Source organism: Embiotoca jacksoni, unplaced genomic scaffold (assembly GCF_022577435.1).
Source record: "Embiotoca jacksoni isolate LCO1_2020_lvr unplaced genomic scaffold, fEmbJac1.0.p SCAF_42, whole genome shotgun sequence".
NCBI lineage: Eukaryota > Metazoa > Chordata > Actinopteri > Embiotocidae > Embiotoca > Embiotoca jacksoni.
In genome coordinates this window covers 2,915,674-2,931,011 of record NW_027185395.1, presented here as the reverse complement: position 1 = coordinate 2,931,011, position 15,338 = coordinate 2,915,674, and the positions used below count along the sequence as shown (strand labels likewise).

Sequence of the window (15,338 nt, the reverse complement as noted above, 5' to 3'; positions counted from 1 at the left end):
TCGTTTGTGTCGATGACTCATCAGATCAACATTTCATCCAAGATTGTTTTTTTTCTCCTTCTTATCTCCAGATGACGAAGATGATGGCAAAGCTACAACTCAGCCCCTATTGATAAAAGGCAGGAGATCCTCTTCATCCTCTTCATCCTCTTTGCTTCCTTCTCTCCTCCTCTGCGTGCTTCCTTCCTCTCAACCTCACCTCCTTCTCTCTGTCGCCTCCTTCTTCACAGTATATTTAGATTCCTGTCCTCCTGTCTCTGACTCGTCCTTCCTACTTCTTGACTCCAGATGATAACAGTCAGTGTTTCGTCCTGCTGTGTGTTGAGTCTCCATCCTGGATTCAGACCTGCTCTGTTCTCGTGCCTTTAACTTCACTTCACTTTCCTCCAGCTGTGTCTGAGCTGCTGCTTCTTCTTCTCTGGACAGTTTGTCTGCAGCTTTCTTTTCTTTCCAGGATGAAAAACGCTTCCTGTTTTCATGTTTCAGCCTCTCAGCTTGTCTCTATTTGCTTTCAGCAGTGATGGTGTTTCTTCATTACAAATTTCATTCAGCTGAATAAAATCATATTTTATTTACAAGTATAGTAATTCAACACGTATACATATACATATGTGTATATATGGATCCAGATATATTGATAAATATATTTTAGTTTTATGTAAAATGTTAATAACTGAGAGTCGGTCCAGATGTTTGGTTTCTGTCCAACCTGCAGAGCTTCACTCTCAGGAATCTACAGACAAACGGTAGAGCTGCAATCACATTTATATCATCATCTGAATGAGCTTCTTCTCTCTGTGTGTGTGTGTGTGTGTGTGTGTGTGTGTGTGTGTGTGTGTGTGTGTGTGTGTGTGTGTGTGTGTGTGTGTGTGTGTGTCTCTGTCTCTGTCTCTGTAGATAAGAGGAGCCCGTCGGCCCCTCTCAATGTGTCTGACCAGAGGTTGCTGGAGGCGAGTCAGCAGTTCCAGAAGAAGCAGGGGAAGGGGACGGTGGATGTGTGGTGGCTGTTTGATGATGGAGGTCAGTCAGAGATTTGACTTTAAATGGTGAATTGTTCCACAGCTATCTGAAATACAGAGAGGAAGTTTACTACGTCCCTGTTGATGTTAAAACACAGCAACGCTTCAGGTGGAGAGATTATCAGCAGCCATCACCTTTTTATTCTACAGTCAAATATTCATTCTGTTGGGAGGTCGTTTATTTTGCTAAAAACAAGTTTGAATAAGATGGACTTCTATTTTTTTTTCTATATTTTAAGTTATTCTGACTCATAATTATGAACAGAATTATTATCAATGAAAATAAAAAAGTACAACTTTAAATTTGAACCATTATAAAACAAAGTATTATCACACAAGCGTGTTAATAACAAACGGACTCCGACATCATGTGAGCAGAGACCTGAGATAAGAAGCAACATGAAATAATAAATCGGTGTCATGTCGGATCACATCCATCCGTCCTCACGGCTGCAGGGACACGCTGCTCCTTCAGCTGCCTGTTAACACGTGAACACGACTCCACATGTGTTCCGCACTGTGAACGACACTTCACATCATCGTCATCGTCATCCTGACAGCGTCTTCATTAGCGACAGCAGAGACACCGACACTCAGACCGGCTCAGCGTCCAGACCGCAGTCACGTCTGCTGCGACTCAGTGGAACCAGGATATACTCACACCTTAACTTTTTAAACTCTTCATCTGACCTTTTATTTTGAAAGAATAAATTGAACAAGTCTCTGACAGCGTGTCTGTGGAGAGACATGAAGACGTCACTCCACAGATCAGTGAGGGAGACGGGGACAAACTGTGATGATGCTTTCTGAGTGTAGACTGCAGCAGCGTTTAAACTAGTCCAAGGCCTTCCTGAATCCTGCCGAGTTTATGTGTTGAAGCCACAGACTGGATATAAAAGTGTTCGTAGCTTCCAGGTCTGTAAAATGGTTCTGATCCAGAAGTGTCTTCAGCTGCAATACCATCGAGTGCCACTAGAGGTCGGCTCCAAAAAGCCTCCGGCTCCATAGACTCCCATTCAACTTCTCTCATCAAATCCAAAGTGAATAAAATGTGTCCATCAGTTATCTCGGTGTTGTTAGCTAAAGTCACTCCTTATTAGTTTTCTGGAGGTCCATCTGAAAATAATCCCTCATTCATTAGAAAAGAAGATTCAAGAAGACCTGTTTTTAGGGGCGTGTCTGTTTGATTGACAGGCCTGTGGTGCAGTCAGGTTACAACTGTCGGTGGGCGGGATGAAGTATAGTCAGGTTTCCAGTCAGATCCACCGCTGGCTCCTCCCCCAGCTCATCCAAATATGGTCACTTCCTGCTCCAAACCGCTCCGACTCGCAAGATGGTGACGGACAGAATCTGAACTGGAGGCTTCATAACGTTCACAAACCAACAATGACATCACTGATGGGTGATGGTTGGATGACATGTTTAACCTTTAAATGTTCGAGTCATGTGACTAGCAGTCGGTGAACTCCATCACGTGAAGCTCAGAGTTAGCATGTGCTGAAGTCTGTGTTGCTGTTGCAGCAGTGACTGATGCTCAGGGTGTGAAACCTGGAGAGGTTTTCTCTGTAACTTCCAGCAGATGTTCAGTGATATTTGTGGCCTCCAGGTCTGACACTGCTCATCCCCTACCTGCTGACCAACAAGAAGAGGTGGAAGGACTGTAAGATCCGCGTCTTCATCGGCGGGAAAATCAACCGGATCGATCACGACCGCCGAGCGTAAGTACATCTGACGGAAGGAGAGGTTACTCACGAATTCTAACGGAGTCGGCAGATATGAACTCTTATTGAGTCTTATTAGTATTTATTATTATTATTAAACATTGAAGCGGACCAGATGCAGCCCTCCATCAGCCAGGTGTTCCTGTATGTTCTGATCATCATGCATGTACATGCAGACATGAGAAGCAGTGTTGTGAACAGTGCAGGAACTTTGACCCCATGTACCGATGGTCCACGTCACCTCCTGAAATATTAATCTATTGTTTACTACTATTCATTTATTCATTTAAATAATTAGTTTTTCCAATATTAATTCATTTTGTGTCAAAGTCTGTGACAGAATCTGTTTTAGGAACAAAACAATCTCTGCTGCTCTATCAATACACACACACACACACACACACACACACACACACACACACACACACACACTGCCTCTCTCTGTCTCTCATTGTCCTCTACAGCTGCTTCCTGCCTCCTTTGTTGGATAAAATTAGCTCGGTGCTCGTAGACCTTTTATCTGCACTTGGAGATCCCGTTTGTTTACTATGAAACTAGTACTACTATAAAAGTTGGGGTTTTTTTCCTCCAACATGATTAATTTTTACTCCCCTTGTTTTCACCTGTTGAGGAGTCTGCTTCATGTTAAACCTGCAGCTGGTGTTTCCTGGGTTAGAGGTAGAGGTAGAGCTAAGGTTAGAGGTGGAGGTAAGGTTAGGGTTAGAGGTGGAGGTAAGGTTAGGGTTAGAGGTGGAGGTAAGGTTAGGGTTAGAGGTAGAGCTAAGGTTAGAGGTGGAGGTAAGGTTAGGGTTAGAGGTAGAGCTAAGGTTAGAGGTGGAGGTAAGGTTAGGATTAGAGGTGGAGGTAAGGTTAGGGTTAGAGGTAGAGCTAAGGTTAGAGGTGGAGGTAAGGTTAGGGTTAGAGGTGGAGGTAAGGTTAGAGGTGGAGGTAAGGTTAGGGTTAGAGGTAGAGCTAAGGTTAGAGGTGGAGGTAAGGTTAGGGTTAGAGGTAGAGCTAAGGTTAGAGGTGGAGGTAAGGTTAGGGTTAGAGGTAGAGGAAGGGTCAGAGGTAGAGGTTAGGGTTAGAGGTACAGGTAAGGTTAGAGGTAGGGTTAGAGGTAGAGCTAAGGTTAGGGGTAGAGGAAGGGCCAGAGGTAGTGGTTAGGTTTATATCTTCACCCTGTTTATATGATGAATTTATTCCACAGAACTTCCTGCATTAGTTGTCATGGTGAGTGTTTCTGGGGACGAGGCACATGTTAGACACAGTTGACCTATGATCTTAAAAGCTGAGGTCCAGTTACTGCTGAGTCCATCAGGACAGTATGTGTTTCTGTGTCCAGCAGCTCGTCTCTTACCGTCAATCTGCTGTCTGAGGCTGAGCAGGTCGTCCTGAGAATCTATCGGAGGTGTTTTACTGGACACCGTTAGAGAGTTAGAGCTCTGACTCTAAAAGAGATCAGACACCTGAGAGGGGAAAATAAATCGTTTGAACCGATGTTGATGTGAAATACTGAAAGGCTCAGCACCAGATTTAGTTTCCGGGAACATGACAATAGTACAAAAACAGCATAATATGAAGAGCTGCCATGATGTAAAGCTCAGATCTGACACACAAAGCTCTGAGGCACTGAGCTCCTTTGAAGTTGAAGCTACAGGAAATGACTCCTCCACCGAAGGCCGGGGTGTGCTGCCTGTCTCCACCCGGCCGGCTGTGTGACGCAGCCTCCCTCACTCACAGGACGACCCGGTGCTCTTATCTCTGTCCACAGATCCTCTCACTGAAAATACCTCGCACATACTTTCCTCTATTTCTCCTTAAGCTCTTGTTCTGCTGTTTCTGTGCAGGATGGCAACTCTGCTCAGCAAGTTCAGGATAGACTTCTCCGACATCACCGTGCTGGGAGACATCAACACCAAGCCCAAGAAAGAGCAGTAAGTCCTGTTCTATAGATCTGAGAGAGTCTCTGAGCTCAGTGAGGTGTGAGGTGACCCTCCCCGACTGTTTGCCGCCGTATCTCATTTATATGTCATATATTACATATTGTTTGAAATCAAATAGAGGCATTATTATATGAATAATGATTAAATCTGGCTTCAGTTCACCACCTCACTGCCTTAACTACTAAAATCAGTCCCACATTTAAAATCACTTTGTTTCACTTGGAACGACACAGAAATATAATTATTGTACAGAAATGTTTCCATCTGTCAGAATGAAACATCCTGGACCCTCCTGAGGTATCATGTTTGTTGGAGAACCTCTGGAGGAGGTTTGAAGCACCTCTGTCATCACCTAGTTGATAATGATAGTCTGTGTGATGATTCAGAGGAAGAGTGAATCACTGCCGCTCTCTAGTGGTTTCTTTATGTAAACACATGACATCAGGAAGAGACATTCAGTGACCTCTACTGTCGACACACTTATGTTCCTCTTTGATTTTTACATCTTCTTATTATCATATCAGATATATCAGGTGACTGACCTTAATAAAGTAATACATGTTGAGTCAGAGAGAACAGATAGTAAACACTGAGTGGGTGGAGACAGTGACCACACATCACAAACATGCAGCTTCAGAGACAGAAAATACACTGCTGCAGAGGAGCAGTGCATCCTGGGAGATGTTCTGTTCACACAACACACCGATCACACAACACAACTATCTAGTTTGTCTCATCAGCAGCGAGGACAGTTTGTCTCATCAGGATGGACAGATTCCGTCCCCGTCTTCTGTCTCTGCTCCTCTGATGCCTCAGCAGAACTTCCTGTTGTCAGCTGACTGTAACCATGACGATGTGTTGTTGTGCAGTGTGGCAGCCTTCGAGGAGCTGATTGAGCCGTATCGGTTGAAGGAGGACGACATGGAGCAGGAGGCAGCGGAGAGGCTGAAGAACAGCGAGCCGTGGAGGATCACCGACAACGAGCTGGAGCTGTACCGCGCCAAGGTGAACGCCTGATCATATATAATACACCGAATACTGGATCATATACTGAATACTGGATCCTGTATACTGTAGTGTCACATCACAAGTTTGGACACTTGGTTCTATGTGATATCTTCCACAGCCTTAATGTCAGAGGACTGAATGCTTTTCCAGCCTGATTGAACTTCTATAAACAGATCGTTTCAGATAACAGTGTGAATCAGTCGTGCAGCCTCAGAGAGCAGCACATATATTATAATTATCTGATATGTTAAATGTTTAAATGTTGTTTTTTGCTCTTTAGACCAATCGTCAGATCAGACTGAACGAGCTGCTGAAGGAGCACTCGAGCACAGCCAACCTCATCGTCATGTAAGTTCAACAGGAATACAAACCTGTTTCTGAAGAAGTAGTGATAGTGTATAAAATGTAAATAAAAACTGAATATGATTATTTAGAAATCATGTAAACACATATTTAATTGTAAATAGACCAAAGACAACATATCAAATGTTGAAACTGAGCAATTTTTTTGATGAACTGTGTTCACAGATGATGGTTTTCAGAAGTGTTCCTGAGCCCATGCAGTGATTTCCACTCCAGTATAGTGTGTTTTTAATGCAGTGCTGCCTGAGGGCCCGAAGATCACCACCATCCAATAATAATTTCCATCCTTGTCCCTTGTGTTCAGAGATTTCTCCAGATTCTCTGAATCTTTTAATGATATTATGAACCGTAGATGATGAACTCCACTAATTCTTTGTAGTTTTACGTTGAGGAACATTATTCTTTGCACTATTTTCTCACTCAGTCTTTCACAGAGTGGTGAACCTCTACCCATCCTCACTGCTGAGAGACTCTGCCTCTCTGAAATCATATTTTTATACGTTTCATGTCACTGATCTGTTGCCATGGTAACAAAATTAGATGTCAGATGTTCCACCAGGTGTTTTTTTAATCTTTACACAATTGTTTGAGTGTATTGTTGAACCCGTCTCAACCTTTTTGAAAAGTGTTGCTGCATCAAATTCAATATTATATTTTTTTTTTTATAAAACAATGATATTTCTCAGTTTCAACATTTGATATGTTGTCTTTGGGCCAGTTTCTGTTAAATGTGAGTTTACATGATTTACAAATTATTGCATTCTGTTTTTATTTACATTTCAAAAAGCATCCCAACTTTTTTGGAAACAGGTTTGCAGTCGTGATTTCAGTTTGACCTGTGTTTCACTGAAAACCTTCACATGTAACATTTGTTCTCTCTCCTCTGTCTCCTGTGTCTCCTCCGTCTCTGCAGGAGTCTGCCGTTGGCCAGGAAGGGAGCGGTGTCCAGCGCCCTCTACATGGCCTGGCTGGAGGTTCTGTCCAAGGACCTGCCTCCCATCCTACTAGTGCGCGGCAACCACCAGAGCGTCCTCACCTTCTACTCTTAGACATCCACCTCCAGACGAAGATTCACCTTTTTAAGTCTCACATCCACCTCTGGGAGCAGAGACACATCCAGTCCAACCTACCGGAGCACACATCCACTCCAGAGACACCAAACCAGCCACTGATGGAAACAATACTGCTAACATGAGAAGGAAGGTGTGAGAGCCCTGCTGGAGGAGGAGCTGGAGGAGGACAAGGAGGAGGAGGAGCAGCAGCAGCAGCAGGAGGAAGAGTTCCTCCTGGTTCCTGTAGTTCCTTGTACTCCTCCTCGGCTCCATGTTGTCAGTATTGTTTTCAGGATGTGGAACATGTTGCTGTCAGACTTGAGTTCATCGGACCGGTTGATGTTCCTGTTGTCCAGGTGGAGAACGCCTCCTGAAGCCTTATGGATGTGCCTTCAGCTGAATCAGATCAAATCAGATTGACCATATGAAATATTATATTGGTGGATGATAGTTAGTTTAGAGTTTTTCTTCCTTCTTGGTTGCAGCGGTGTGTTGGTGCAGGTGGATCAGGGGAGTTGGATGAAGTCCACTTGACTGCATGAAGCCTTTCTTCTCTTTGATTTTGTTTTTACCGAATCAGCATGTTTCTATCGGGCCGTAGCTTTCTCCATCTTTTCACTTTGAGTCTTCCTTTGTAAAGCTGTTGAATATGTTGGGTAGAGAAGATGTTCTGGAGCTGCTTTCTGTTACATGTTTGTGTTTCTGTGTTTGTCCCCCGGAAAGAAAAGCTCCAATAAGCTCGTTCAAACTTTTGCCTTAAAGCTCCTCCCACTCGTCCTGAGTTCCTTTCTTATGAGCCATACTGGCTGGATGTGAGTGGAGGATGCAGACGCTGGTCCATTAGAGGTGAGCTCCAAGTCTCAGCATCCTCGTTTCCTTCCTGTCCTCCTCCTGCATCAGTTCATCACAGTGATTTGAGGAGTGTGTTGTGTTGTGTTGTGTTGTGTTGCTGCAGACCTGAGAGCAGCACTCCTGTCAGTCTGTTTGATTGACAGCCGGTTCGCTGAGCACAGACTGAGAACTCTGACAGGAAGCATGGTCATCCTCCTTCCTGTAAATCTTCCATCACCTGTCGGCTCTTTATCGGTTCCACAGAAAGCCAAAAACACTCCTCAGTCCCTCTGCTGCTCTGAGCAGGTCGCCTGTTCCCTGGTCCGCTGTGGTGGGACGGTCCTGCAGCAGAACCGGCTGTGGTTCTAGTGGTTCTGAAGGTGTGCTGTGTCTCAGTCTGCTGGATGATAATCAACCCTGCAGAGCACAAGAGGAGGAAAAGATTCTTCCACTAAATCTACAAAATAAAACTAGTTTAAATCTTAAAGACATGAAGTCTGAACAGCTGTAGGTTCCTGAATCCAGTTTAACAGCAGATAGAACCGGAGGGTTCAGATAGAAGAAGGAGGTTTTCTGTCCGGCTCATCATCAGACCGGTGGCGGTCCGTGATGACGCTCCTGATTGTCGATGACATCACCGCTCTGTGACGGCTGCAGGCTCCTGATGACAAACTGTCTCTCAGCTGATTGGATGAAACACGGTGGTTCTGACGGATCGGATCTAACATCTCAATCTCTACATTCTTTACTGTATGCAACTTCACCAGAGGAATGTGACCCGGCTTAGTTTAGCTGAATGTAATATAATAATGAACACTAGCGGTTAGCATCCTTTGGTTTCCTGTTCTGTGCTCTTCAAGGTCGCCTGGTGAACACCTGCATCACCCACCTGGGGAACACCTGCATCACCCACCTGGTGAACACCTGCATCACTCACCTGGGGAACACCTGCACATACTGAGTGTGTGAGTGTGTGTCTGTAGATGCATCCAGTACATCAACTATCCCGACTCAGCAGTCTGTAAAGTCATTGAAGACTCACTCAGACACAGAAACGCTCCTCAGATGGTCTCATGTCCTCCGAGCTCACTGGTTCTGGTAGCACTTGGACCCGCTCCACCTGACCTTTGACCTTTCGGTCTCAACTGTAGAAATACAAGACAACAACTACAACAAAACTACAACAAGTACAACACAACAACTACAACACACTAAATTTAGTCATACGTGTCCTTCAGATGTGGATAACGGATCCAAACATCCATGAGCCTGGAGGACATTGAGCATGAGGACGTTTCTGAGGACGTAACTGAGGACGTAACTGAACCACCGAGTGAGTCTCGTCTGTGTTCCTGGTTCTGAAGCATCGACGCTCCCTCACTGTTACCGAGCAACAGCATCACAACAAGACACGGGTTCTTCTATATTTGTATATTAAAGACAATATATATGCCCATATATATATATCCATATATACACACTTATATAAATGTATCAGTCCAACCTGGAGGGTTTTCTTCGATCACATTAACTGTCCTGTTATTATTATTCTTTTTATTTTTATTATTACTTCATGATACTGTTGGAGTGGTTCTTATTGGACAGATGGAGGTGGAACTAGAACACTCTTCCTGTCTCTCTTTTTTTTAACCCCGCCCCCTCCAGTCTGTAGCGCCATGATGATGGAGGATGCTAGTGGATCCTATACAATCATAAAGTGGTCCTGACCCGTCATGGTGGTGGACGTCCTGTCCACGTCTCAAACACCAACTAATCTGTGAATAAACTTTGTAGTCTGAATGAAGGGAGACAAATAATTCTGTCTAATTTCAAAGGAGAAAGATATTTATTTAAACTCCACCTTCTTTCTTTCATATTTTGGTTTTGGTTGTAAGTTAATTTGCATGTTGATGTTTTTTTTATTTCTTTTATTGTTTTGTTGCCTTTTGATTTTAGTAATTGATTTTTTTTTTTTTTTGGAGTCTGTTTATTTCAATCTCTGAATGCCTTTTGATGCGACGATGACGAACCGATGAGATTGGAGCTGCTTCCTCCTGCTCTCACCGACACCGAGGGAATCGAGCGAGCGTGGAGTCGTCGTGTTTTGATACGCTGTACTGTTAACAGTCACAGATATGCTTTTTCTAACATTTTAACATTTATGATTACCAGTACTTTGTACATCTTTATTGCAATAAATAAATCAAATTAAATCAGTTCCATCTTTGTCTTCGTTTGTGCTCCAGTTATTAATGTCACGGTAATATTCAGCTTTAATATGTTGAACTGAGGACGTTACAACACACTTCTTTCATCTCTAATGTTGCAGATGCAGTAAAAGCTGCATTTTTAATTAGAATCATGAATTCTGTTCAGGAATCTTTGCTCTCAGTTTCAGTTCCTCTGTTTTGGTGAATGATTGAAGGTTTTTATTATTGTTTAGTGTGTCAACACACAAGTTTAGAGGTGCACTTTATACTGCTCACCATACTTTTTATTATTATATATGCATAATTTTTCTGTGTAAAAAAAATTGCAAACAATCCATCTTATTGTGTGTCTTGTTCAGGGTGCTCTGTGTTCACATGTACCTGAAGTTTAAGAGTGAATGAGAGCTCAATTTTAACTAGTTACGTCTCAGAAAACTACTGCTGACATCAGCGTTTTTGCCGACTCAGCGGGGAGTGTGACACACCTGCTGTTACCTGCCAGGTGACATTACAGGTAGACAGGTAGACAGGTAGACACTCGTGGTTCTAATGGAAATTAGAACTTTAGTTAATATTTTCTGTCTGTATTTGTGAGTTTTATCTCATCCAAGATTTTTTTGTTTTTGTTAATTTTCTCTTATTTAGCTTCTTTTAATTTTTTTATGCTTTTATTTTCTTATGCCTCTACTTCCTGTTTACTGGGAAAGTGTCATTGCTGCGCACCACCTTTATTTACCTCCTAGGCTCCCGTAGCTCCTCCCTCACATCGATGAAGTAACTGCAGGTGCTTCAGTATTATTTTGGTTCTAAATGGACTCGTTTACCGACAATATAATAAACTTATTGAAAGTTTTTATTGTTGTTGTGACACTGCCATGCACTCCTACTCTGGCCACCAGGCGGCAGTGGTTTCCTTGTTTATGAGTTGGTCTGGATTTGGTACATTATATCAACCAGATAAGAAACAGATAATTATTTTCTATATGTTTTCCTGGTGATTTTTGATGTATAAAGTTTGTAGCTTTAAAATAAAATATGACCAGAACATCACATGATGTGATTACTTCAATAATACTGATCACCTACGACATCCAGAATAATCTGAGGTCCACAAAGTGTCATCCAAAACAAAGACTCATTTATTTGAAATTAATACAAAGTTAAAATGTTCAAAACTTTAGTAAAAACAAGGAGTGCAAAGATAAATGAAGGATTTTCTGTAACAAAGCAGCAGCCTTGACGAGGTCATCATCATCACCTGCCTACACCTTCCACAGGCTCCTCCCATCTGTTCAGAGGCTCCTCCCTCTGTTCACAGACTCCTCCCATCTGTCCACAGCATCCCTTTAAAAAGGATGGAGACACTGACTACATATTCATCACTTTGGCTCCAACAGCCACCGACGAAGAGACGACGTCCCCGTTAGTGTTTCTTCTGTAGAACAACAACCGGCACGATGACGACAACAAGAACCGCACAGACACACAACAGGACCAAAGACAGGATTTTACAGAGTCTTCTCCTCCTGAGTTCTGCTTCCTTCCTCTTCAGCAGAGAGTCAAATCCTGGTGTGTAGAGATCCTCCAGCCAGAAGTCCAGATCTCTGGGAGTGTTCTCCTCCTCCTGCAGACACAACCACAACATCAACGTCTAAAAAATAATACAAAATAACATTACCTTTAAAGAACAACATTACCTTTCCAATAATAACTTTACCTTTAGATAATCTGCCAGGTGGCCGTGGACGGTCTGTGTGTCGTACTCCTTGACAGTCCAGGACGGCCCGGACTTGTCGGTGTCCTTCAGGCGGATGTCTGAGTACAGAGGGTTCCTTTTGATGTTGGACGTCAGAGTGACGGGAGTGATGTGCTTCTCCAGGTATCTGTCCACAAACACCACAGGACGTCCCTCTGGGGACGGAGGAGACCTGCTTTCAGTCTTCACCCACTGCTCCCTCTGTGGAGACACATTTCAGTCAGCATCATGTCCAGCTTGTCTGTCAGGTTTCTCTGCAACCACTTTTAAAAATAACTAAGTGATCTAAGTTTAGAAGGAGGCCTCAGTCCAGCAGGGACATTTCTCTCTTCCTTCTGTTACAGTTATAAACTGTAACACAAATCATATTTACTACAACACAATTTCCCAAAAAGTTGGGACACTGTGTAAAATGTAAATAAAAACAAAATGCAATGGTTTGCAAATCTCATAAACCCATATTTAACTGAAAATAGACCAAAGACAACAAACCAAATGTTGAAACTAAGAAATGTTATTGTTTTATAAAAATATATGATTATTTTGAATTTGATGTCAGCAACACGTCTCTATAAAGTTGTTCCAGGTTCATGTTCACCACTGAGCTGCATCAACTCTTCTTTTAACAACACTCTGTAAATGTTTGGGAACTGAGGAGACCAGTTTCTGGAGTTTGGAAAGTGAAATGTGGTCCCATTCTTGCCTGATGTAGGATTTCAGCTGCTCAACAGTTCAGGGTCTCCTTTGTTGTATTTTTCATGTCATGATGCTCCAGATGTTTTCAATGATTGACAGGTCTGGACTGCAGGAGGCCAGTTTATCAGCGGACTCTTCTACTACGGAGCCATGCTGTTGGAATACGTGCAGAATGTGGTTGGACGTTGTTCTGCTGAAATAAACAAGACCTTCCCTGAAAGAGACGTTGTCTGGATGGCAGCACATGTTGCTCCAGAACCTGAATATATCATTCAGCATTAATGTTTCCTTCCAGATGGTCAAGCTACCCATGCCATGTGCACTAATGCATCCTGTACCATCACAGATGCTGGCTTTAGAACTGAGCTGATAACAAGCTGGATGGTCCCTCTCCTCTTTAACCTCAATCTTCACTGCTGAGAAACTCTACCTCTCTGAAATGATCATTTTATACCCAATCATGTTACTGATCTGTTGCCATGGTAACCTGATTAGTTGTCAGATGCTCCACCAGGTTTTGTTTATTTTATCTTTACACAACATTTCCAGTCTTTTGTTGATCCTGTCACAACTTTATAGAGACGTGTTGCTGACATCAAATTCTAAATGAGCAGATATTTTTATAAAACAATAACATTTCTCAGTTTAAATATTTTATATGTTGTCTTTGGTCTATTTGCAGTTAAATATGGGTTTACAGAGTTGTACTTTATATATGCTTCTGACAATGTTTCTGTGTTGAAGAAATTTTCAGTTGAGTGAACACAGACAGTTAATGTCAGCAGTGATCCAGGTCTTATCAAAGATGTTCGGCTCACAGAGACTCAGATTCTGTTCAAGCTGCTCTGTGACCTTCATATGTGTTAAAATGATCAGATTCTTGAACTGTGTTTCAGGAAGAGAAGCACTTTGTGTGTTGTTTTGTTTTTGTGATGTAAGGGCTAAGTTCATGATCTTTAATGTCCTGTGAGTCCATGATCTTTAGTGTCCTGTGAGTCCATGATCTTTAGTGTCCTGTGAGTTCATGATCTTTAGTGTCCTGTGAGTTCATGATCTTTAAGTGTCCTGGTAGTTCATGATCTTTAGTGTCCTGGTAGTTCATGATCTTTAGTGTCCTGGTAGTTCATGATCTTTAGTGTCCTGTTATGTCCTGAGGGGACAGCAGGATACTGCTGCTCCTCTGTTTCAGACCACGGAGCTCCGGCTGCGATGACGAGCTCGTCTTATTATCATTTTCACACATCATAAATATTTGATGTGGAGTATCTGTATTAATGAAAAACACTAACTGAGGAAACACCTTTCTATTCTGGGAGAGAAGTTCTCAGAGGCAGAAACACACACACAGGTGAGGCCACGCCGCCGGTCCGTACCTGGGAGTAGACCCGGTTCTGCCACTGTCTCTGACTGGACATGAGCGCCCCGACCTGGAACATGCCGTGTGTCACCGGCAGCATCCCCACGTCCAGCTGGAGGAACTTCTCCGGGTGGTTGTTGTTGGGCAGGACAGAGATGTCCATCCTGCTGCTGCGTCCACACTGGCTTCTTCACCTGCCGGCAGCCGGATGGACGGCATCACCTGAAATAATTCATGAGAAGCAGATATTCAGGAGGAGGATCACTTTCAGGTGAGTGAAACCCAACCGGACCATTAACAGGCCGACGCCAGGAAGCAGGAGGAGCTGGAGAGAGAGAGAGAGACAGAGAGACACATGGACAGACAGAGAGACAGACCGACAGAGACAGAAATTATAGTATGACATTTTTATGACATTTTCGATGGCAAACTATAGTAAAACATGTTTTTTTACATTCTGTACCACATACTATAGTATGACCTTTTTTTTTACATTTTGGACGATATACTTTAGTATATTTTTTTTACAATATGGACGACTATCGTATGACTTTTTTTTGACACACACACACATATATATATATATATAATAACAAAAATGTGTGTCGTATGACACAATAGTATCTCGTCCATATTGTCAAAAAATATCATGCTTTAATATGTCATCCATATTGTAAAAAAATATACTAAAGTACATTTAAGTTTGTCACACTTAAATGTTTCAGATCATCAAATAAATTTAAATATTAGTCAAAGATAACACAAGTAAACACAAAACGCAGTTTTTAAATGAAGGTTTTTATTGTTAAGGGAGAAAAAAAATCCAAACCCACATGGCCCTGTGTGAAAAAGTGTTTGCCCCCTAAACCTAATAACTGGTTGGGCCACCCTTAGCAGTAACAACTGCAATCAAGCGTTTGCAATAACTTGCAATGAGTCTTTTACAGCTGTGGAGGAATTTTGGCCCACTCATCTTTACAGAGTTGTTGTAATTCAGCCACATTGGAGGGTTTTCCAGCACCAACCTCCTTTTTAAGGTCATGCCACAGCATCTCATAGGATTCAGGTCAGGACTTTGACTTGGCCACTCCAAAGTCTTCATTTTGTTTTTCTTCATCCATTCAGAGGTGGACTTGCTGGTGTGTTTTGGATCATTGTCCTGCTGCAGAACCCAAGTTCACTTCAGCTTGAGGTCACGAACAGATGGCCGGACATTCTCCTTCAGGAGTTTTTGGTAGACAGTAGAATTCATGGTTCCATTTATCACAGCAAGTCTTCCAGGTCCTGAAGCAGCAAAACAGCCCCAGACCATCACACTACCACCACCATATTTTACTGTTCTTTTTCTGAAATGCGGTGTTACTTTTACACCAGATGTAACG

General features: G+C 42.8%; 2 protein-coding genes across 3 annotated transcripts in view; one reads left to right on the top strand and one right to left on the bottom strand.

The window, feature by feature from the left end:
* The window catches only part of slc12a2 (solute carrier family 12 member 2), a 44,989-nt gene extending 34,835 nt beyond the window's left edge, over positions 1–10,154 (top strand). The window contains exons 21-27 of one of the 2 annotated variants that reach the window (XM_069169083.1): positions 72–119; positions 898–1,020; positions 2,626–2,737; positions 4,588–4,674; positions 5,553–5,688; positions 5,972–6,039; positions 6,968–10,154. In XM_069169083.1, the coding sequence (XP_069025184.1) occupies positions 72–119; positions 898–1,020; positions 2,626–2,737; positions 4,588–4,674; positions 5,553–5,688; positions 5,972–6,039; positions 6,968–7,103 (710 nt within the window). In that variant the 3' untranslated portion in view covers positions 7,104–10,154. The remainder of the gene's footprint in view (positions 1–71; positions 120–897; positions 1,021–2,625; positions 2,738–4,587; positions 4,675–5,552; positions 5,689–5,971; positions 6,040–6,967) is intronic. The other variant, XM_069169084.1, reaches the window with a different exon arrangement.
* A 1,179-nt stretch (positions 10,155–11,333) lies between these two features.
* LOC138210087 (major intrinsically disordered NOTCH2-binding receptor 1-like) lies at positions 11,334–14,165 on the bottom strand. Its single transcript, XM_069169027.1, has 3 exons — positions 13,973–14,165; positions 11,865–12,104; positions 11,334–11,771 (listed from the first exon to the last, which is right to left on the bottom strand). The coding sequence occupies exons 1-3, from the start codon at positions 14,117–14,119 to the stop codon at positions 11,571–11,573; spliced, it is 588 nt and encodes a 195-aa protein (XP_069025128.1). The 5' UTR covers positions 14,120–14,165; the 3' UTR covers positions 11,334–11,570.
* Positions 14,166–15,338: the final 1,173 nt, after the last annotated feature.

Bases quoted from the DNA above. Each gene is read 5' to 3' on its own strand.
- LOC138210087 (XM_069169027.1), bottom strand. From the start codon at position 14,119: ATGGACATCTCTGTCCTGCCCAACAACAACCACCCGGAGAAGTTCCTC. The intron at 12,105-13,972 runs GTACGGACCGGC...GTGTCTCCACAG, and splicing joins AGAACCGGGTCTACTCCCAG to AGGGAGCAGTGGGTGAAGAC. The intron at 11,772-11,864 runs GTAAAGTTATTA...TTGTGTCTGCAG, and splicing joins ACCTGGCAGATTATCTAAAG to GAGGAGGAGAACACTCCCAG.